The sequence below is a fragment of the Microchirus variegatus genome (genome assembly GCF_963457635.1).
Source record: "Microchirus variegatus genome assembly, chromosome: 12".
NCBI lineage: Eukaryota > Metazoa > Chordata > Actinopteri > Pleuronectiformes > Soleidae > Microchirus > Microchirus variegatus.
In genome coordinates this window covers 2,690,202-2,714,814 of record NC_139813.1, presented here as the reverse complement: position 1 = coordinate 2,714,814, position 24,613 = coordinate 2,690,202, and the positions used below count along the sequence as shown (strand labels likewise).

At 42.0% G+C, this 24,613-nt stretch overlaps 1 protein-coding gene across 1 annotated transcript in view; it reads left to right on the top strand.

Moving 5' to 3' along the window:
• cep85l (centrosomal protein 85L) overlaps positions 1 to 20,401 on the top strand; it is a gene marked incomplete at both ends in the record, with an annotated part of 30,065 nt that extends 9,664 nt beyond the window's left edge. The window contains 11 exons of the mRNA XM_083899080.1: positions 1,818 to 1,935; positions 2,016 to 2,183; positions 2,267 to 2,419; positions 5,677 to 5,831; positions 10,615 to 10,992; positions 11,245 to 11,622; positions 12,666 to 12,783; positions 12,856 to 12,906; positions 13,179 to 13,259; positions 15,154 to 15,337; positions 20,232 to 20,401. Of these exons, the coding sequence (XP_083755206.1) occupies positions 1,818 to 1,935; positions 2,016 to 2,183; positions 2,267 to 2,419; positions 5,677 to 5,831; positions 10,615 to 10,992; positions 11,245 to 11,622; positions 12,666 to 12,783; positions 12,856 to 12,906; positions 13,179 to 13,259; positions 15,154 to 15,337; positions 20,232 to 20,401 (1,954 nt within the window). The remainder of the gene's footprint in view (positions 1 to 1,817; positions 1,936 to 2,015; positions 2,184 to 2,266; positions 2,420 to 5,676; positions 5,832 to 10,614; positions 10,993 to 11,244; positions 11,623 to 12,665; positions 12,784 to 12,855; positions 12,907 to 13,178; positions 13,260 to 15,153; positions 15,338 to 20,231) is intronic.
• Between the last annotated feature and the right edge of the window lie 4,212 nt (positions 20,402 to 24,613).

Below are 24,613 nucleotides of genomic sequence, written 5' to 3'. Positions count from 1 at the left end.
ACAAAATGTTCACTTTTCTTTTGTAATCTTAAATTGCTCCTAATAAGCGTGTGGCACTCGTAACGTAAAATAAACCCACCAGGTTTTGAAACTCATCATTATTTAATTCTCATATTATTATGATGAAAGTATGACCAATTAAATTATTTGGATCGAATAAAATAATTGGCCGAGTTACCTGTCTGTCATCTGTCGTGCACCTCACGATCACTGGCACAGCTTGCAAGTCGCCCGCATCTCTGACGGAGCAGAGTTACCAACATGGTGACTGTTGCTAAATCTGCTGAGGTTTTGTGGTGTTTGGAGACTCTCATGTGAAAGCACGTATCACTCTGCAGTTACTGTGATCAACAAGCAGCATGTGTTGCCGGGATCACCTCCTAAAGCACAGTAACCTCCACAGTCCCAGTCTACAGTCAGAGTAGAGAGGACAACCTCAGCACTCTGTGTCCAGGCTGCTAATGAATCGCACATGCTCATAGCTGCTGCTGTTCTGCCCTAGAGGGTGGGACTTTGAGGGAGGCAGAGGTGTTCATGTTCAAATTTTTACTAAGTGCTGTGAGAATATTACATATTCTGTAGTTTCTGTATTGTTGACACAGAGCAGGATGTGTTTTGTTAATAATGAACACAAAGTTCAGTGAGTTGGAGCACCTGAATGCATCATCATTACAAAGAATTAAGGATCAGCGCTTCAGTGTCAGCCCATGACTAACGAGGAGAAAAGGCAGCAGAAATGATTTTGAGAATGTCCGTGGCTTCAGAAACTAATATATAATTTATATAAGCAAACAAACTGAAAAGAGTCTCACATTTCCTAAAGTATTTCTTTTGAAAATGATGTGTGTTTATGTAGACTTTAAGATGCTATGATCGATGATAATAATAATGGTGTTAATTATAATTATCATAGTGGTTGTAGTTAAAGAGTGAAGATTTTCTCTTCTAATATGAGCTGAGTAAACGTCATTCTTCTTATGCATAGTCAGTAAAATAATAATAATCAAAAGCACTCCAATTTCCATTATCTGTTTAATCCTTTATGTGGAAAATTGTTAACATTTCACGAGTCACTTAAAAAATATGGCCTCACTCGCCAACCATGGATGTATAATATGAACTGGATAGAGCTCCGCCCCTTCGCTTCCGTTCATTCCTATGAAGCTGCTCACTCAGCGCATATGCCAAGAGTTTTTGACTTCCCCGTTTATTTCCGGGTTATGGGGCCCATAGAGCATGCGCAGTAGTGTCACTACCATAATGTCTCTCAGCTATGTGAACGAGCCGTCCGCGTTATCGACTTGTTCGGTGCGTACATGAACAGCGAAAGGCATGATGGGAGTACGCTAATGACGTGAGCTAGCGGATTTCATGAGTACCGGCGTCACGTTAACTTTGGCTTTAAACCATGGATTTGTAAATAAATGCAAAATCAACGATATCGAAGTGAATATAGTGAAGCTGAAAAGTACAATAATGGAGTTAAAGATTAAAACGATCAATAAAAATGGTTTATTTGGGTTAGGACCGTGACTATTACTTTATATGTGTTACAGGAATCACGTTGTTTTTGTCTGATTTCCCTTATATAATTATATAATAATTATTAGGATCAATAACAACGTGTTAAAGTAGTTTTATAACTCCCGATTTTTTCACTCAGCCTGTTTATCTTCAACTCTAACATTCTCACACTTTCATTACTCTCGCCCTCTGCCAGGTGTTATTTGACCTTCTTCACCTCAGCTGTTACAGCTCATTGGTTGACAGAGAATGACCAGTATCTTTTAACAGAAGTGATTGTTGTGTTGTTTCAGACAAAAGCAACAGATCTTGCAGCTCCATGCTCGGATCAGAGAGAATGAGCTCAGAGCTGAGCAGGTGCTGCAGAGCCACAGAGGGTGGTTTGACTACGCCCACATCCTCAACACCAAGGTAACACATACACACACATCAAATTCATAATTGTCTGTATCACACATCAGATAAAAGCACAGCTTCTGTTTGTCCAATAGGAGGCAGTAGTGAGGTTACCATGCAGCCAGCTGTCTGACAGGCAGTGTGCTGATGAGGAGCTTGGCAGGAAATTAGCAGTGGCTGAACTGGAGGTTCTCCATCTGAATGAGTTATACAAGCAAGTCACACACAAGTACACAGAGGACATCAGGAAACTGCAGGAGAAGGTTAGTGTGAACAAAAGTGTGAGTCACTGTGTGGTCACTTTCAACACTGTAACTGCATGGTGTGTGTGTGTGTATTTCCTCAGATAAAAACCAGAGATCGCTACCTCAGTAGTCTGAAAAAGAAATGTCAGAGAGAGAGTGAACAGAGCCTGGAAAAGCAGGAGCGAATAGAGACGCTGGAGAAATATCTGTGTGACCTGCCTACACTGGAGGAGGTGCAGGCTCAGGCCCAACAGGTACACACACACCCTCTGTGTTCACTGTCAACAATAACACAACACAACAATACACAGCATTAATACATTTTATTTGTCTGGCACCTTTCCGACACTTAAGCTGTACACACAAATGCAATAGAAAAAAATACAGTAAAAAATAACAAAAGACAATAAAAATTGTGAGAGTATGATTTTATGAAACGGTCAGTTTTTAGTTTTGATTTGAAATGTGGAGGGAGTCTGTGTGGTGGAGGTCTGGGGGGTGGCAGAGCGGCTGAATGCTCTGCTCCACATGGTGACATGACGGGCAGGAGGGACAGTGAGGTGGATGGAGGAAGACGATCTGAGGGTGCGGACAGGAGTGGAAATGTGGAGGAGATCTGAGAGGTATTCAAACCAGGGCGTTGAGGACCGTAGCCTCTACATGGGGCGGCCGCTTTACCCACTGTTGGTGAGGGAGTGAGGTGGGAGAGTGGAGTTGGGTTTTGTGGACAGGTAGAGCTGACACAGACGTGCAAAATGCTGATAATGACGTGTAAAGACGTGTCGCAACAAACTGCATATGTTTTTATATTTGACGAAAGTCTTAACAAAGATTTGCAGTCAAAACAAATGCACATTCATGTAAGACTGTGGGATGGCACCGATTTTCGGTCTTGGAAAGTCAATGAAAAGTCATGGAAAACAAATCCTAAAAAAAGGGTACGAACCCTGGAAGGTAAATTATATTTTTAAAAAGCAGGGGCCCCAGGACAGAGCCTTGGGGTACACCTGTGGTGACGGGGACTGGATCAGATGTGAATGATTTTAACTGAGTGTGACAGGAGAGATAAGATTCAAACCAGGTGAGGGGTGTGTGATATGCCAATGGAGTGAAGTCTGCCTGGGTCAGGGGTCAGCAACCTTTACTATCAAAAGAGACATTTTTGGCCCCTCTCCCCTAAATAAAATTCATCATACAAGATACTAATTCAAAGTTTTTTTTTGTCATCCACTGTAAACGAACTATAGTTTGTTGCATTTATGAAATTATAGAATAACAAAAAGAAAACTGTTGAGTGTTTTTATTTTTCATTTTATTGCTGTTTTTACCTGTTACAACCTGTACCTCGGGAAGTAGGGTTGCTAGGGGTGCTGCAACAGACGCTAGTTAAAAAGTGAAGCATGGCTCACTCATTTGTTACATAAGCAACACTGTTTACAGTAATGTGCTGATCAAATTCACAAAGAAACCAGACAATATTCACATTTAAAGGCGCTATCTGTAACAATGTGGCACTCAAATTCAAAATACTGCGGCAAGTCGTATCCGCCTCCCCCTCCACCCCCTCCCCTCCAGACTCGAGGTTGCCAGAGCGTTGGCGTATCCTACGTCAGCAACGAGTGAGGAGCGACTAGGGTGAGTGTTTTATCATAAATGAGTGGCTGTAAGACACTGTTCTCTCAGTAAAGATCAAGATGTATAATAATGTATGGTAACGTTAGCTGTCAAGGTATCCGCGGGGTCTTAAAAATTCTTAAATCCAATAATTTGAATTTAAGACCTTAAAATGTCTTAAATTCTCCTAAAATCTCATAAAAGGTCTTAAATACAATTTTAAAAGGTCTTAAAAATCTATTAACATTACTTTTATTTAAAACATGCATAAACTAAATGTTTCTATTTTTGAGGATGTGATAACATAACTACAACACGGACATAGACGGGGAAGCTGTTTGATGTAGGGGGCGCTGGGGGCTGGGTTGTAACATATGACGTCACAATGATTTGGTGGCACATGTTTTCAGCAGGTTCAGTAGACAGTTTCCACTCACTGTCATTTAGGGATCGCTATGACAAACGAAATAAACAATGATTTCTAATGACAAGTTTCAGGTTTTATTAGCGTGCACTCACTATTAACAACAAGGTAGCCCATGCAACATTGTATAGAGGCCACAAACTTCAGTGATAGGAGTAGGAAAATCAAATACCTGTGATACGTAGCATGTTCCATATTTCAAAAAGAAAAAATATATATATATATATATTTCTGTTACATTTCAGCAGACAAAGGAATTTAAGATTCTGCCTCAGGATTAGACTATCCACAGATCAAAGAGCATAACAAACTGTAGACTCTGTTTAACCATATTCTTAAAAAAAAGAAAAAAGAAACAGAAATGAAAAGCTAGATACAAACAGCACTGGACCAGTTGTTTTTGTCGTACACACTTCAAATGAGTTCAAACCCATCCCTAGCACACTACACACATTATTAATCATTTTATTTATTTATATATTAAATAAATATATAAATAATTAATATAAGATGCTAATCCACAGCACCCCATTAGGGGAAGCTCGACCAGGGTGGGCTGCAGCTGACACAGCACCATATGTTCCCGCGCCTATGAACACGGAACTAAAGTAGTCCACCTGTGCTGCCCGGTGAGAATTTATCGAGCACCACTATAGTGAGCTGTGCTCGCGCCGTGGTGTAGCAGCGGAGAAAACTTAATGAAAACCCACAGCAAGTTCAACGATTTGTGGCTCCAATTTTCCTTCATGTATTTGTACTTTTTTGCCAGTATGGATGTGAAATGGTTCTTAAATTGTGTTCATTATGGTCTTAAAAAAGTCTTAAATTTGACTTGTTGAAACCTGCAGAGACCCTGGCTGTTGACTAGGGATGAACATATCGGATGGAATAACGTTATGCATATTTGACAGAACTGTCCTTCATTTTTGCCTCCCCTTTTATGTTATATAGTTTCAAAATATAACCATAACTTTTCGGTCAGCAAAATATTATTTTAATGCGAACATTTTGGCTGTACTGTTGTTGGTGAGTTCAGTTTGTTTTATGAACATTATTCCTGAGCATCTGTGACATATTAGGAGGATTTTATAGCCAGTTGCTTTAGATTTATTACATAATGCACCTTTAAGAAGCTGAAAAATCTGAACACTGCAAAAAAAACAATTAATCGATTAACAGAAAAACAATTCATCGGTCAAAATAGATGACCTTTAACTTCGTAATCAGCTAGTAATGGACTGGTGACCTGTCCAGAGTGTGACCCAGCCTGTTACCCTGTTTCAGTTGGGACATTGACCCTCATGTGGAGGATAAAGTGGTAGAAAAAATGGATATGTATGTTTATATAAGACTATTTCAGGACCTGGGATTAATGTTAAACAAGTAAAAATCTGTGTGTCCATGGTAGACTTACTTACATTGATCTGTCACAAATCTGACAACTGACCTGGCAACCTGCTGTGTGTGTCTCAGCAGGAGCAGGTGGAGCAGAAAGCCAGAGTCCTGGAGGAAACTGTGAGTCATTTACAGAAGAGTCTGGATGAAGGCTGTGCTCTCATCAAAGAGAAAGACAAGAAGATTGAGCTGCAGACTAAAAGAGAGAATGAGCTGATGGCTACTGTTCACAGGTATGTCCACTCTGTCTCACACACTGACTGACTGACTGACACACTGCTCACGTTTACATGATGTTTTTTAATTCCGAATTAATTGCTCGAAATGTAATTGTTCTCCTTCGAGTTTACATGCGAATAATAATTCTGAATTGAAGTTTACATGGAAACATGTTAAATTGCCTTTATTTAATTCCGCTCAATGTCTGGGGTTCGGGAAGGGTTCTGATAGCACATGAGCGTACTGAAAACACTCATCTGTCATTTGTCATCTCGGTTTAACGTTACACCTGTAATATTCTTAGGTAATCTGTGTACATGAATATGATTGCCGCATGTGACGTGTGTGTGTTTACTTCCCAGTTTTACCGCTGCCACAGATGTAGACTGTTGTTCCCAAAGTGGTGAATAAAAAGTAGAGTTAGCAGCACATCATGTGTTGGCTCAGTATTACTTATATTACACAGTACAGAACAAGACAACGCTATGGACACAAATATAACAAACACAATGCAAACTGTTTTCGCAGTCGTTTTTATGATAGGCCTGCTCTTTTAGCAGCAACTTGATAATATTAGAAGATTTCATGTTTCGTCAGCTGAGGAGAAGAGAAGGAGAAGGGAGGAAGAAGATAAACTACTTCTTGGCTCCTTTACCTCAGCCCACTCCCATATCCCAGTCCACTCGCAAATCAAAAGAGCAGTGGATAAAAGTCTAAAGCCAGCACTGGTGGAACTGGGACGTCCTCACTCTGTATACGCATGTAAATGGAAGAAGAAATTCAGAATGACCCGTGCGTCTTTCTTAAAGCTGTGTGGCCTGGTGCAGGACTTCATGTCCCCCGATGAAGCCTATGTCCGTGAACCCATCCCTCTAAACATGCATGTGGCCACTTTTTGTGCTTTCTTCCATCTACTCTTTGCATTATTTGTAGTTCTTCAAGCGCACTTATTAAAAAAATAGCCATCTGGAGTCATTTAGAAATGCAGTATGAGTATGCTCTTCTTCTTCAGGTGGTGTGTGGTTGTGAGAGGGGAAGAGAGAGCAAGTAAAAATCTTTCTTCCATTTTTACACTTTTCTTTGGTAACCTTAAATTGCTCCTAATAAGCGTTCAGGCCAGCTCTACAGTGTGGCCTTCGAGCCACTCCTCATAAGGCTAAAGGCCACATTATACTTCTCCGACTGCGTATGCGTTATCCGACTGCGTAACCACGGAGACGACTCGAGCCTTCATACTTCTGCGTGGTGGTGATGGATACGCGGTGCAATTTCCTGCCCGATCAGTAGGGGTCGCTGCGCAAGGTTTTTGTGCTTCTGGCCCATGGATGTATAATATGAACTGGATAGAGCTCCGCCCCCTATGCCTTGAAGACAATTTTTGCATGGTGGCCACTGTGGGTACTGCAACAAAAAATCCCATGGAGCCCAAAAAGCAATTTTCCCATTGACCACAATAGTAAAAGAGACGCGTATAAAAGTGTCCACAGGACACCTGGAGACATGGACACGGGAAATCTTTATATTCTATATTTTTAATTCATGGAGTTTCATGTTTGAAAAACATTCCTAAAGGCCATAAAAAGCCCAGACAAATCTTATTTCTCAGAGTGACGTCACAGCTGTGTACGAGCACAGCAAAGCGCAGTCATGTGGCGTCTCGGGAACAGCGCTGCTGTCAGTGAACCGTACGATATGAAAACTTTATGAGAAATGTGAATAAATTAAGACAATGAGGGGGTTTCGTTTACATTTTTAAAATATTATGACAAAGCAGGTTTTAGTTATTTATTCGGCGCTCATTACCATTTATTATTTAACGTATTATCGATGCATTAACGAGCTGTTGTGTGGATTCATTGAGGAGAGGAGACTGACATGCTGCACTTTATCACTGTGTTCAGTCCTGGACATCGAGACACTGATGAGGGTGTGGACTGTGGAGCTGTGACCGACAAAAACAACATGATTCCTGTAACACATATAAAGTAATAGTCACGGTCCTAACCCAAATAAACCATTTTTATTGATCGTTTTAATCTTTAACTCCGTCATTGTACTTTCCAGCTTACTCACTTCGCTATCGTTGGTTTTGCATTTATTTACAAATCCATGGTTTAAAGCCGAAGTTAACGTGACGCCGGTATTCATGAAATCCGCTAGCGCACGTCATTAGCGTACTCCCATCATGCCTTTCGCTGTTCATGTACGCGCCGAGCAAGTCGATAACGCGGACGGCTCGTTCACATAGCTGAGAGACATTATGGTAGTGACACTACTGCGCATGCTCTATGGGCCCCATAACCCGGAAATAAACGCGGAAGTCAAAAACTTTTTTGGCATATGCGCTGAGTGAGCAGCTTCATAGGAATGAACGGAAGCGAAGGGGCGGAGCTCTATCCAGTTCATATTATACATCCATGTTCAGGCTACAGTGAGCAATGGCGTCCGAGAGAGAAAGAGAGAGAAAGACTGTTGATGTTGAAACAGTGGCCGTTTCTCACTTTTCTGTGTGACGGAACGCAGTTTTAAGATAATTTGAGGCGAGAAATTGGCCATTTAGAGTCTAAACATGTGCTGTGTGTGTTAAGATATGATGTATTTATAGTTTGGCAGGGACGTTCTCGGCGGGGATGAGCTCCGCCTCTGTGGACGCTCGGGTGCTCACTGTGAGCCGGCACAGAGCAGCTTAGCTCGGCCTGAGGACCAATCGCACTTAAAAAATATTTTGTGCAGTCGGAGACGACGCAGAGACTCTACGACAGGCTCTGCGTTGACTCAGAGCACTTTACGCAGGAGTATAAATTGGGCTTAAGGGGTCTCTCTCTTCCAGGGCTGACTGACTGTCCCTCTGTGGTCATATCTGGTTATGCAGACGATGTAAATGTTTTTGTTCATGACCGGGGGGACGTCAGAGAGTTAGAGGCGGCCCTGGTGTTGTATGGGAGAGCCTCCTCAGCTAGGATTAACTGGGGGAAGAGTGGAGCTTGTCTGATGGGGCGGTGGAGCTCAGGACTCCCCCCAGATCTCCCGGGGAACCCTAGATGGGGAACAGGAGGTTTTAAAATTAGGGATTGATTTGGGCAGAGGACATTGAAAGAACTGTGAGGGAGTGCTGGGAAAGGTTGAAGCCAGGTTGTCTAAATGGAAATGGCTGCTCCCTCAGCTGTCCTGTAGCGCCCACAAAGTCAGGATCCCATTGTTTCATACCTTTCCATTAAAACACACCTTCATTCATGCGCTTTCCCCCATCATCCACCCACATTCAACTCTCCTATGGAAAGGATCCACTGATTCCCGCGCAGCTTGAATCCGTCCTCCTGGAAGGGCAGGTTTTTTTTCTGAGTGAAAAGTCACTGCTGAAGAGAGGGAAAAAGAGGATCCGTGGAGAAGACTAACCCTAACCCTAACCCAGCGACATCCAGCGTGTTTTGGGACTCAGCGATAAAGCCGGCTGGTCATCGAGTTCCGTCGGCCCGACTGCATGTTGGATGTGTATTTCCCGATCGGATCAGCTGTCTCCGGAGTCGCGAGATGCCGGTTCCAGTAGGAGCAAAGTCCGACTCTGACTGCCAGACTGACGGAGTAATGTAAAGACTTCGGTACCGTGAGTACCCGGTGTGCATTTTTGTTTTTTGGGTGTTCTTTACTGCACCGTGACAGACTGATGGAGATATTACCTTCAGATTTAGTACAATGATTCATGTAACAACTATCTACAAGTACAATCATTATTACTTTGGCTATGATTGGTAATAGTTACATAATAAGTTAACTGGTTAACTTATTAGTGAACACAGAAAAAATAGTTAAGGCATTTTTTCTTTATTATTGAGCTCATTTGGACACATTGAGGATATCATGGGTTTATTTAGCACTTATTCATAATATTTATTACATTATAATATACATGTATTAATTATCATATAAAAAATAGTTAAGCCTCCATTTCTTTATTAATGCATTGAATGGAAAGTTGGACATATTGTAGCTTTTTCATGAAATTTAATAAACATAGTGTATGCTTTTTCATGACATTTGGACACTTTGAAGATATGGCAGGTGTGGTTAGCATTTTAATATCATCATAATATTTAACAAGGTATAATAGGTTAACTAGTTTTATTAAAAACTAGAGAGAAATTTATGAGTTCAGGTGTTCTGTGTTCAATATCGAGTTTATATGGATACTTTGAACATGTATAAAGTGTATTCAGCATTATATCATAATATTTAACAGTTATTTTGTTGAATTTATTCATAATTAATTAAAAAAGTTAGTGGCAGGTGCGAGTGCGTATACTTTGGGTATATTGGAAAGTTTTAAGGATTGGACAAGTTGGCGTATATACTCCTTGCTGTCGGCCCCCGACAGCGTAGGCTAGTTTTGAGTTGATTTCCTTATTTTGAGTTTACTTCCGTATTTTGTGGTGGAGTCTGCGGTAAAACCCGGAGCGGAGGTTGAGTTATTGTTTTGTGGTGACGCATGCACTGGACTGTGGTATGCGGAAACACGGAAACGTACTTTTCTCAAAACAACTGAACTGTGAATAACCATTCAGCTGAGGCGCACGCCTTCTTTCTCTCCATTTTGGTGCACTGTGAACAAAATATATGGTGAAAATCACATGCGATGGTTTGATTGATTGCTTTTGTGATATTGATGTGTTTGATCTGCCTGGTTATTATTTTGTGTGGGTTGACGAAAATTTTTCTGTTCTGTTTTATTTGACTTTGTCAGAGTCAAGTCTGACTGACACTCCAGCATTAAAATTAGTCAAACCCGCTACAGTCCTACAGGGGAAGAGTCCTGATCATCAACAACCTGGTCGCCTCCGCGTTGTGGCACAAGCTGCAGTTATTGTTTCCACCACTAGGTCTCGTGGATGCACTGCAGAGACTGCTGCTGGAGTTTTTCTGGTCGGGTCATCACTGGCTGAGGGCAGCTGTCCTGTTCCTTGCTGTGGCAGAGGGAGGACAAGGCATCATCATCGACATCAGGTCCAGGGTAGCGGCCTTCAGGCTACAGACTGCCCAGAGATTACTGTATGGCTGCTCTCAGGTCTGGTTAGCTCCTGTCCAGCTCATCCTGAGGAAGGCTGGACGGCTTGGATTGGACAGACACCTCTTCTTACAGGAGTCTCATGGCAACCTAACTGGAATTGCTTCCTTCTACAGGTCAGTGATGGAGGCCTGGAGGCCTGGAGGACTTTGGACGTCAGCCGGCTGTTTGAGGAGCCGATCTTTAATAACACTTTCCTGCCCACTGGGGTGCGCTCATCTGCGACTGTGATGACTCGTTTTGTTGAGGCTGGATTTGTGAAACTAGGACACTTAATGGAGACTAACATCATGTCCTCCAGGCTAATAGGGAAGGCTACTGTAGAGGTGTTGCAGTCCCTCTCTGCTCCACTGTTGGCTTTTGTCCAGGATCAGACCCTACATGACCAGTGGAGAGAAGGTGGTGTATGTGTTCCCATCACTCACCGTCAGACCTGCTGTGGGACAGTGGACAGAGAAGAGTGGCCTCCTTTCCATGAAGACTCCAGTCCTCTGCGACTTCATCTCCTGTGGGAAGAAACATCTGTACCTCAGCTGTGTCAAAGTGCTGGACTTTGGTTCTCTGCAGGGCCAAAGAGAATCCAAATGGACGGAGGTTTTAGATGCAGACTCTTCCCCTAAAGGCTGCAGGCTCCTGTATAAGCCTCCTGTTGAAAAACGGATGGCTGACCTCCAGTGGAGGATCATACATGGAGCTATAGCTACAAACAGATACAGAGCTGGACTGGATCCCAGCACTGGGGAGGGGTGTCCTTTTTGTGACAGACAGAAACATTAGAACACTTGGTGGTTTCATGAAGCTCTGGGAGAGGTTTTTTCTGTTTCAATGTTTATTTTTGGTTTGAGATACACTGTAAAAAAAAAAAACAATGGTTCTCCTGAATTTTTTGTTAGCATCTGCTAAACTGGCAAACTGGAAGAGCTGCAAGAACCAGAGGTTAGGTGTGGGCTGGACAGATGCAGTGCTCTGAAGGACTTGGTCTCAGCCAGGCTTAAGATAACCTGTAACCTGGGAGAGTCTGAGGAAGTGTGGACATGAAACAGGTTCTGTGTTCAGTGGATGAAGATGGGTCAATGCAGCTTAACTTTTCGTTTTTTTTAGTGTGTGGGAGTGAGCGAATGAATGATTGAATATTTTATTATTGATGAAACTTGTTTTGGAATAATTGTTTCCGTAATAAAGTTTCCTTAAAGTCAAAGTCTTCTTCTTATGAGCTTGTGCTGAACAACTGGAATAAATATTTACATGATCGCAGAATAAACAAATTCAGCTTTAAAAGCGGAATAAACCACCTACTTAATTCGGAATTAAGTTGATTCCGAATAATCATTTTCATTCAGAATTATAGTTTACACGGAATCTCATGTAAACGCGGTCACTGACTAACTGACTGACTAAGGTTCTCAAATGTATTTGAAGTTTATATCCACAAAGCATTTTAATGATGTCTTTGTTTTGTTGAACAAAGAAACATGAAAATATTTAAATGGTTAAAAGTGATTGATAATCATCTGCTCCTGGTCTCTCTCTTCAGTCTCTTGTCATTTCTCTCCTCTTCCTCTTCTTTGTCCTCATGTTTCTTTTCATCCCAACTGGTCGAGGCAGATGCTGCTGTTCTCTCTCCTCGTGCCTCATGTTTTGAGTTTCTCTGCTCGCTATAATATTGTAAAGGTTTTGTCCTCACTATGTACAGAACCTTGAGATAATGTATGTTGTGATTTGGAGCTTTACAAACGGAATCAGATTGAATTGAATGAAGTCATTGATGAATAATGGTGTGTGTGTCCAGTCTGCAGATGAAGGTGCATCAGTGTCTGGGTGACGGGGTCAGGTTACCAATGCAGGACCTGAAACAACTCGAGGAGGAAAATACTGAACTTGTGGAGCAGCAGGAGTTGAGCAGCAGGGTATGATCCTCAACACACACACACACACACACACACTCAAACAGCCATTAACATGTTGTCGTTTGCCAACAGCTGGTGCAGCATCAGAAACAGCAGATAGAGAGACTGAGCCTGCAGCTGACGGTACAGTAACAAATTCACCCTGACAGAGGAACTATAGTCTCACTCTGTATGTGTTTGATTGTTTCATCTGTTAATAATCTCTTTTCCCTCTTCACTAATGTCATGTGACAGAGTGACAGTTCAGCTTTTCAGCTCACAACTTCTTCTGTGTTTTCTCCTCAACTGTGATGATTCCTTTCATCTTAAAAGTTGTTTGTTTTTGGATTCATTATTAAATTCTCCATCATCATCAATCACTCTTTCATTTTCTTAATGTGTCTCTGTTCTATCAGGCTGCCAGAATAAGACTGCAGAAGAAGAGAGACATCTGTCCTCAGGAAAAGAGTCTGTATACATGTGGAGTGAAGACACTGGTGAGCACACTCTGTCTGTCTGTCTGTCTCTGTATGTCCGTCTGTATGTCCGTCTGTATGTCCGTCTGTCTGTCCGTCTGTCTGTCTGTCCGTATGTCTGTCTCTCTGTATGTCCGTCTGTCTGTCCGTCTGTATGTCCGTCTGTCTGTCCGTCTGTCTGTATGTCTGTATGTCCGTCTGTCTGTCTGTCCGTCTGTATGTCCGTCTGTCTGTCCGTCCGTCTGTCTGTCTGTATGTCTGTATGTCCGTCTGTCTGTCAGTCTGTATTTCCATCCGTCTGTCTGTCTGTATGTCTGTATGTCCGTCTGTCTCTGTCCGTCCGTCCGTCCGTCTGTATGTCCGTCTGTATGTCTGTCCGTCTGTCTGTATGTATGTCTGTCTGTCTGTATGTATGTCGGTCTGTATGTCCGTCCGTCTGTCCATCTGTCCGTCTGTCTGTCCGTGTGTTTTCCATGACTAAAGCACCGGTCATACTTGTCATAGCACGGCTTCACTAAACTGCTGTGTTGTGGTTTTCTATGCGTCACAAACACAAACTAGTGACTTGTTTGTTTTCAGTGTCACTGAATCATTAGAATCAGTTGATTAAAAAGATTTGTTGACAGAATGGTTCTGACACTGAACATAGTCTGCCTCTAAATACACCAGACTCCTCCATTTTAGACATTTGCTTTGCTAAATGTTGGAGATGAACGCATGTTGTTTGTTTGCATGTTTTCAGGTTTTTTAAGTCTTTTAAAATCAAATCGACAGTTGGACATTGTTGGCTTTGAGTTCATGACTCTTCAGCGATGACACTCTCTGACCAATCAGTGGCCGGCAGTCTGATGATGTCACATTTTAGTATCGGCTCAGCTCAGGTACCAGGTTCTATCACTGATGGCAAAACAACAACAAAAACCCAGTCCAGTCCAGTCGAGCCATGCTAGAACTGCTCTCAAAGTTCTCAAACTCCAATCTTAACACGTGGTCACATGTCACTTCCTGTTCTTTAAGCAAAAACAGTGTGTGTGCCAATAAGAATAAGGCTTTTATTTCATTATGAAAGTGTATCAGGTCAGAAGACATCAGCTGAGTCACTGGTCAAATATGATTCATCCTGTCAACACATTAACACTTTGCTCCATTTTATCTTCATTTTATTTATTTTTTTTACTTTCTTCTTCTTAATGTAGAGTACAGTGATGAGGAGTGCAACAATATGAGAAATCAACAATACTGTGTTAACTAGTAATCTGTGTTTGTATTACCTTTGACAGTCTGAGTCACATTAGTGTGAAATGATTATTTCATTCTTTTCTACTTATTTCTACGTTTAACTGTTAGTAAATATTGATCAGCTGTTGTCAATTCTTCAGATTATTATTATATCCGTGGTTTGCGCTCATTTTTGAGGGGGTTAATGTGCATAAAAACTCCTGAAACTTGCGATATGTGATATTGGTGTAGGTCCCGTACCCGTGCGTTGCTCAAGGGCTCTATAGTGCCACCTAGGTGAAAACCTAGGCAAAATTGGTTACAACGAATTACCTGAAACTTGGTGGGATGTTCTAGACCATAATGAACGAAAAAAAGTCGACAGTAACCATGGCCTCAACAGATTTTGGCGTCCATTTTGGCCATTTGCACCCTGCATAAATGAGCAAACTCATCCGAGCGCATTAGTGGTACTGACATGAAAAACCCACCTTGTGTGGGGACTTGCATCTGGAGGCCAGAGCCATATCATGACTGTGTGCAGTCCTAGTTGTTGTTATTATTTGGTGCAGAGTCACCACTCACACAATGTCAGAATATTCATATATGTGGAGAAATAATGTGAATGTCAGGTGTTAAACGCAGCAGAACCTCTGAGTGAAGACTAACATGTGTCTGCTTGTTTCTCATGAAAAAGCCATGGCAGGCAGATAAAAGCTTGCTGCTTCAGCCTCTGTCTCATGTGGAGGAGATACCAGAGGTGGGTGGTCTGCTCAAAGAGATGTCACTGTGTCTGCTCGACCTGCAGGCTCTCTGCAACATCCTGGCTCAGAGAGCACAGGGGAAGGAGCCCAACCTGTCTCTGCTCCTGGGCATGAAATGTATGTTGGTCTCACACACACACACACACACACACACACACACGCTGTAATCAACCAAAGAAACTCTGCATGTTTGTAGTAGAGCTGTGAAAAGCAAACTGTCGCTTGCAAATAGGGATGGGACTTTTTTGTCGACAAATCGATCGACAATCGACACGTGCGCTCCAAAAAAATGATGCACAAACGAAGCACAAACAAATGAGCCCATTTTCAGCTGATTTGGAGGATATGGGGGGCTGCGTGACAATATAGATATATTAATATCTCAAAAACTAAAGCAGCACAAACAAAACTTTTTGCAGCACAAACCAGCACAAACGAAGCACAGACAAATGAGACCATTTTCAGCTCATTTGGACAAATCTGGCTGGTTCTGCTTCATCCTCCTCTTCCACACCTACCGAGTGGTGAAGAGGCTCGCTCAGTACGGCGCGGGCACGCGCGCGCGCCCCATTTTGCAATAATGTTTAATATCTCAAAAACTAAAGCAGCACAAACGAAAATTTTTGCAGCACAAACCAGCACAAATGAAGCACCAACAAACGAGACCATTTTCAGCTCATTTGGACGATATGGGGGGCTGGATATAAACATGTTAATAACTCAAAAACTAAAGCAGCACAAACGAAAATTTTTGCTGCACAAACCTGCACAAACGAAGCACAATCGATTACAAGTATTTTGAAATGGTTTTATTGGGGGTGGGGGGCCAACTTCACGGAGCTGTGCGAGCCCAATCGTGTGTGTGTGTGTGCGTGCAGTGCGAATGAGGTTGCGCTTAAGTTTAGGACGGGAGTGGGGGACATAACACAAGCGCTAAATGAAGACGGCATCTCACCCAGTCAGGATCACTGTACTTCACTCTGGTGGACACCTAACGAGCGCAGGTTCAAAAACCTGAGCCGTCTGGCGAGTGGCGACACACGCGTTCCAGCGGAGAGTCCGCTTTTTTCTTTTTTTTTGCCCCTCATTTTTATTATTGCCGTCCTGATGGTCAATAATGGACATTACAGCCATGTTTTTGAGCCTAAAATGAAGTAGTACACTGTAGAATAGTTTACACCCCCGCATTGCTGCTGTTGCTGCTGATGTAAAAAAAAAAAAAAAAAAAAAAAAGTCGACACGTGGACCTCGACAATCGACTCTAAAAATGTGTGAAATTCACATCCCTACTTGCAAAGTTTGCATTTCACTTTTTTACCGTCATCTACTTTTGAAAAATGCTGCCACACTGATGATGTCTTTGACATGGGTGCGACAGGAGGACTGACTGTAGCCTAACATGAAAAGCTCAAAATTCACTTCTAATTAATGACAACGCTAATCTGTCTGTCTCTCATGAGCAACGGAGCGACAACAACCCACTGGGCTGGACTTAACCAAAATATCAATCAATCTTTATTTGTATAGCCCACAGTTTACAAAACATAGTTTGTCTCACAGGACTTCACAGCGTTGGTAACATCCTCTGTCCTTAGACCTTCGACCAGGGTAAGGAAAAACTACCAGGGGAAAAAAACCCTTGTAAAAGGGAAAAAGGGTAGAAACCTTAGGGAGAACCACAGGTGAGGGATCCACTCCCTGGACGGACAGACGTGCAGTAGATGTTACCCAAAACATACAATACACAATGACAAGAATAAAAAGTGAAAAAAAAAGTCTTTAATTGCCAGGATCATCTGGATCACTGGGTTTGTCACAGCCTGTAGTGAAGACTGTTGTGGTCAGAGACTTGAAGATGACAGAGTCTTCTTTCCTGTCCTGACCTCATGTCGTTCACTGGTGTCAGCAGAACTGTAAGAGATTAACATCAGTTAGAGATGAGCTACATGTAGATTTATGTGCTACATCTCATGGGGGTACATCGGGTAAGTGGTGAGGGATGAAAAATCAAGGACGGGGTAGAGAAAGTGCGGCTCGTGCAAAGTCTGTGTGCTCATTCTAAGTGCATGATGGGAAATTCCCCCAGCAGTCTAAGCCTATGGCAGCATAAGATAGACTATTCTAATCAGGACATACCTGATCTAGCTTCGACTATAGTCTATGTTAAAAAGGTAGGTTTTCAGTCTCACCTTAAAGGCAGAGACCGAGTCAGACTGTCTGACTGAAAACGGAAGTTGGTTCCACAGGAGAGGAGCCTGGTAGCTAAATGTTCTACCACCGATTCTACTTCTAGTTATTTTAGGAATAACCAGTAGACCTGAGTTCAAGGAGCACAGCGTTCTATTCGGTTGATATAAAGTGATTAAGTCACAAATGTAAGAAGGTGCCTGATTATTCAGGGCCTTGTATGTAAGTAGAAGTATTTTAAAATCTATTCTACTTTTCACTGGGAGCCAGTGAAGAGAAGCCAGGACAGGAGTTATATGGTCACGTCGTCTGGTTCGAGTCAGTATCCGTGCTGCTGCGTTCTGGACCAGTTGATGTTATGAAGGTGGAAGAAGGCTGTTCTACATATATGCTTAATGTGTTCATCCAGTGATAAATCCTGGTCAAACAGGACTCCTAGGTTCCTTACTGTAGTGCAAGGGACTGAAGTGTTACTGCCTAGGTTTAGAGCTCCACTTGAAAGTGCTGCTCTTATATCTTTTGGCCCAAGGACCATGACCTCAGTTTTTTCTGTGTTAAGCATCAGAAAGTTCCGAGTCATCCACGTCTATATGTCTATGAGACAATCCTGGAGTTTAATAGATGGGTTTGGGTCGTCAGGTCGTGCAGATACATATAGCTGGGTGTCGTCTGCATAACAATGAAAATCTATGTTGTGTTTCCTGATAATGTTGCCTAATGGCAGCATGTACAGGGTAAAAAGAATAGGTCCAAGCACAGAACCCTGAGGAACTCCGTAGTTAACCTTAGTGAGTATGGAGGATTCCTCGTTTACACTAACAAACTGAAATCTGTCCGATAAATAGGACTTGAACCAGACAAGTGCAGATCCTCTAATCCCAACGTCTTGTTCTAGTCTATGTAGCAGGATCTCATGATCTATAGTATCAAATGCTGCACTGAGATCCAACAGAACCAGTATAGAAGCCAGTCCTTTTTCAGAGGCCATAAGAATATCATCTTTTACTCTAAGTAGTGCAGTCTCTGTACTGTGGTGGGTTCTAAACCCAGACTGGAACTTTTCAAATACATTATTGCTACACAGGTGATTACACAACTGTGTGGCTGCAGCTTTTTCTAAAATCTTTGAAATAAAAGGAAGGTTTGAGATCGGTCTATAGTTACTCAGAATGCTACTGTCGAGAGAAGGCTTTTTAAGTAATGGCTTAATTACTGCCATCTTAAAGGCCTTTGGGACACAGCCGCTCAGTAAAGACATATTTATTTGATCTAGTAAAATATTACCAACTTGTGGTAGAGCTTCTCTAAGGAGTCTAGCTGGTATAGGGTCCAACTGACATGTAGTTAGTTTAGAGGAGGAGACCAGTGAGGTCAGCTCCCGGAGGCTTATAGGAATGAAATGATTCAGTACATGTAAAGCTGGAGCCGCAGTTAAGTCTAGACTCGCTGTACTAAACTGGTTGTTAATTCTATCTCTGATCGTTTCTATCTTATTGTTAAAAAATGTTATAAAGTCATTACTACTCAGCGATCGAGGGATCGATGGATTCGTTGCATCGTGGCTCTCCGTCAGCCTGGCTACAGTGTTGAAAAGGAACCTGGGGTTGCTCTTATTTTTCTCTATTAACTCTGAGTAATAAGAAGTTCTTGCATGTCTAAGAGCTTTTTTATATATATCAAAACTGTTCTTCCACAAGACATAGTGACTGTCATTATGTGTGGAACGCCACGTTCTTTCTAACTTCCGTGTACTGAGCTTTAACGCTCGAGTTTGGGCTGTGTACCACGGGGCAGACTTGTCCCGGGTGATAACCTTTCTCTTAAGAGGAGCAACAGTGTTTAGAACTGTTTGCAAGGTTAAATTTGTGTTATCCACTATTCCATTAAGTTCTGTGGTAGAGATGTTTCTATAGTCATCCTCTGTGATAAAACATGGCTGGAGGGCAGACGAGAGCTGTTCAGTGAATTTTTCAACTGAACTGTCGGATAAACAGCGACTGTAATAATGCTGCTGTTTAGGATCAGTAACATTAGTAAGTACAACTTCAAATGAGACCAGACAATGGTCAGATATCAAAGGATTATCATCAAATACTACCAAGTTATGTCCTCCTAATAATATTCACCGTAAAAAAAAAAAAAAAAATCAAATACTGTTAGTAAATCAGCAGGGGTCCTGTTGTTAATCCTTCAGATTATTATTATATCCTTGGTTTGCGCTTATTTTTGAGGGGGTTAATGTGCATAAAAACCCCTGAAACTTGGCATGGAGGTCAGCTCTGGCGAAAATGCGATATTGGTGTAGGTCCCGAACCCGTGCGTTGCTCAAGGACTCTATAGTGCCCCCTAGGTGAAAACCTAGGCAAAATTGGTTTCAACGAATTACCTGAAACTTGGTGGGATGTTCTAGACCATAATGAACAAAAAAGTCGATAGTAACCAGCGACAACAACACACTGGGCTGGACTAAACCAAAATAGTGGAAAACAAGGGGGGTGTTCTCTGAAGACAGGCTGTTACCTGTGAAACACGGGTGCTCTAAAACACCCCTATTAGCCTTGGTACTTTCCTCCTAATAATATTCACTGTAAAAACAATAAAAAATAAATTAGTCGACCAATCACAATTTTGGTCGAGCCAGAGCGTGTCGACCAACTAGTCGACCAGTGGACTTTGACTTTACAGCCCTAGTCCAGAGCATAGTGCCCAGAGCATGGTGCCCAGGGCCTGTGAATGATCCACAGCTTCTCCTGAATGAACTGATTGTTAAATAAAGAGAATCTAGAGTGGTGTTAAATGTGTACACTTCCTTGTCTGTGTGCAGCGCTGAGTGTTTCAGCAGAGGAAAGTGACAGAGACGGAGAGGTGGTAAAAGAAGAGCTGAGGTTTAAGCTGCTGGAGGTCGGTCAGCTGAGGAGAGACATCGACGAGCTGAGGAAGAGCATCTCTGACCGATACGCTCAGTATATGAGCAACACTTGTGTCTCCCAGTGACGCTATGAGAAACATGAGCTTTATGTCCACTTCCTGCTCTTCAGTCAACAGTGTGACACTGAGAAAGGGAACTGAGGCTGAGCTGAATGTATGTATGTATATGTTTATAGAATGCTGCATGAATTTGTCTGTTGTTCTGACTTCAGGTGTGAATTCACCACATCAGCTTTGAGTGTTAGCTTTATAATGAGACGCAGTTTACTTTAATAATGTTCATTTGAATAGTTAAACAGAAACGGGCTTATTTGTCAATATGCCTCAATAAGAATGGGAAAAAAAACATATTAAAGGTCCAGTGTGTAACGTTCAGCAAATACAAGTATTGTAAGTATAGTGTAATTGCTTTAACACAAAATAGCGTAGAATAAATGTATTTAGTCAAGCGTCTGACTTCGTGGAGCCCGTCTTGTTGCATGAAAGCTTCCAATACAAATGACCGACTGACTGAATCAACTCATGCAGATGAAGGAGAAAGAGTAGAGAGTTAGGAATAGACATCCTTTCTGGTCTGTGAAGGCCACTGTAGTTCCCTGACACAGGTGAGAAAGGCTGCGTGAGTCTGCAGTTTCACAGTTATAGCAATAATATAAATATAATATATATAATATAGTTATAGCAATTATCTTCCATGGTTTTCCATTACTATGATGTTTTCTTCTACAAACTAGTGAAGAGCAAAGCAGTTATTTTCCTTGACTGTACCATTAGATGGCACTATTTGCTTCACACTGGACCTTTAAATCATATATTAGGTGCTACAATATTTAATATGTACAGCAGTACGCTCTTAAAGCACAATCACAGCTTCAGTATGTTAACAAACTGCAGTCTTGATAAGCGATATGTGTCAGTCAATGGTATCTTTGCTAATGACTGTAAACAGGAAAGTATTTATCTGCTCATTTTTTAAGTGACTCAGCAAATGCTTCTTTTTCTTCAGTCTTTCTTTGTGACCAAACAGCACAGTTAACATCTGAGAGTGAATGTCCATCAGTGTGCATGTGTGTTCACTCTATAACAAGCTGCTGGATGGCTTGTTCTCCTGTAGAAGACATGACTCTGTTTTACTGCCAAAATCTATGAAGGCCAAAGGTTGTATTTATTTGACAGTCTGGAGGTTTGATCTGTTCAGATGGAAAATAAAAGTATTTTTCAAAGAATGGAGTGTGTGGTTTGGTTTGGTTTTTAGTACTCTGTGTTTGATGATGTAACACATGCTGGTTACACTCAGGACTGTCCAAACTGTTTTAAAGAGGACCAGATGTGATCATACCAAGATACCTGGGGACATAACAGTAGGTCAGCTACAAGTTAGATACACATTTACTCTATTATAACACTTTTATCTTCATTGTCACAAATATGTATGTGTATATTTGTATATATATTTATACAGTTAGGGATGTTTGGTCTTTGAACTCAATTTCAGAATGCACCTAAAATGCACTCTAACCGTTACAAGTGAACTCAAGTGAACCTTCTCTAAACCTTTGAATACACACGTCCAATTTTTCAGTGTTTCAGTATTGAATAACATGCTGTTCTCTAACAAGGTGATTAACTGTCTGATGTAGTGGTCTAAAGTTCTGATTCAATGACAATTTGTATTCAAACAGTCGTCTTCATCATGATGTTCAAATGTTGACATCATGAGACCAAGACATCACTTTAAAATGTATCACGTTATTGAAGCATTGAGAATTTGAATTCTGTTGTGGTGTTGCCACCACTGTTGTTCTTGTGTGAGATAAAGAAATGACCATTTATCATTACCAATTACCGTCCTTCTACTTAAACGCCCTGCTTTCATGGTAGAATATCAATGTAGCATGAACTTTTCATAGGGATGTTCTCGTCGAATATCCCTAACTTTTTTGATCACTGTCATGGGCGATGCCATGGTGGCCTAGGAATGGGCCCCGCCCCATCTGGGGGGGCTGTGCTCATCGGTGGCCTACCCCCCAGTCGGGTGGAGGTGGGTCTGACCCTCTGCTCTGGTGGTGCTCATGGGGCGCTATGGTATGTTCCTGGCCTAGACAGACCGCCCCCTCCTTGGGCGGAGACCTGGGCGTGGTCAGAGCACATGGCTCTGCCAGTCGGGAAGCTGGCATCCTATGGGGGGTTGCTCTTGCCCACCTCTATGCCCCTCCAGGATGGATACATCTCCCCACATACATTTAGGGCACTAGGGGAGGTATGGCTGGGGTGCAGGGGGGTGGAGCCACCACATGGTGGGTAGCGTCCATGCCACGCCTCCCCCTCCATTTTAATTACACACGAGATTCCAACATACCTCGTATCTCATACCTCATATCACACTCACATGCACACGTGGTGGGCAGGGGCTGGGGGTGGTCGTGAGTACTCTCCCGGGTGCCTGACCCCTGCTCACTCGTCCGAGTTGGGGCTGGCTTTTTGGGTGGGGGCAGCTATGGTGGCTTGGGGGTATCGCTGGATGTGGGGGGATCAGATTGCCTTCGCTTGGCCTGGGGGGGCCTGGGGGCCATTGCTGCAGTCCATCACAATGCACCTCCCTGAAGGTGAGAACAATGTCCAGGAATCAGTGACAAAGGTGAAGTTGTGTCAGGGCTGGATCTTTCAACAAGACAACGACCATAAACACTGCTCAAAATCTACTAAGGCATTCATGCAGAGGAACAAATACAACGTCCTGGAATGACCATCTCAGTCCCCAGACCTGATATTATTGAACATTTGTGGTGTGATTTAAATCAGACTGTCCATGCTCTGAAACCATCAAACCTGACTGAACTGGAGATGTTTTGTTTTAATAATTCTTGCTCACTTTGTGTAAATCATATCAACTTTATTTCACTTCTCAAATATCACTGTGTTTGTCTCCTATATGATATATATTTAACTGAAATTTCTTATCCAAACAACCAATGATTTATAAAGGACAATTTACAGGGGTGTCCAAACTTCTGCATACACTGTATATACACAGGCAGCTCACAGGACAACAGCTTCATAGTGGTCTTAGTAAGAAAGTTCAGTTTCAACTGTGAAGAGAAGACTTTGAGTTGCAGCAAGAAAGCCATTTCTAAGACGTCAGGATAAGAAGAAGAACATCACCAATGGACGACTGAGGTCTGAAAGAAGGTGTTATGGACTGAAGTTTGAAATCTTCGGTTCATCACACAGGAGTTTTGTACCCAGCGAGTAGGTGAAAGGATGGTGATGATGATGATGATGATGAGCCGCCTATAACAACAGCTGTTGACTCTCAGAATCTTGTTTTGTGATTCTCTTGTGGCTTTGGCTCTGTCAGACCTATTCCTGTCAGAGTTTCTCCCAGTTTCTGAGTCACTGACACTTTGACTTTTTGTTTTTTGGTAACCTTAGCTTTTTTTAACCTCTAGCACTTCACTACTTACCTTTGTACCGTTTCAAGCTATTCATTGGACTTGAATGGCTGGAATTTCAATAAAAAAACTGGAACAATTGGGGTGTTCTAAACCCTTTGACCAGTAGTGTAATATAAGTATGTACAGTATATAATAATGCATTATTACATGCCGGGCTAGTTTAATGCGTTTTATGACATGCTGACTCATGAAAGGTGACAACAAACCTGCTTCCACCACCACGTAGGAAAAGAACGATGTGTCCACATGACGTCTGTGTTTTCCCTGTCAGAGACAACAATATGACTGTGATCATGGATCTGGAATTCATTCAAAGGGGTTTGGGAGACTGGAGCAGAGAAACTCAGATTCTGTGTTAACTTAAGCTGTACGAATGCAGACATTTGTTGTTTTCGTGGCAGAGAAATTAAAGCAATGTTATTATCATTAGTAGTTTACACACTAGTGTTTTACACTGACAAATTTGACTGTGTGGTTGTTGTTGTTTGGGCTGCAACGATTATTTGATTATTAATTCATAATAATTCAAATTCATAAATGGATTTTGATAATCAATGAAACACTGTGTTTCTTCGTCATTTACACCAGATTGTGTGATCGTTGAGCTTCTTCAATGTGAATATTTTCTGGTTTCTTTGCTCCATGAAAAAAAGATAATTTTGGTTTGTGGACAAAAACCTCAATTCCAGGTTTGAGAAACACCAATCAACATTTAATGGAGCAAGCACTGGATTAATTAAATTAAATCAATTATGAGAATAATGGTTAGTTGTGGTAATGTTGTGTCTAACGGTAAGTGAAGTTATTCAAATAATTCTACAAA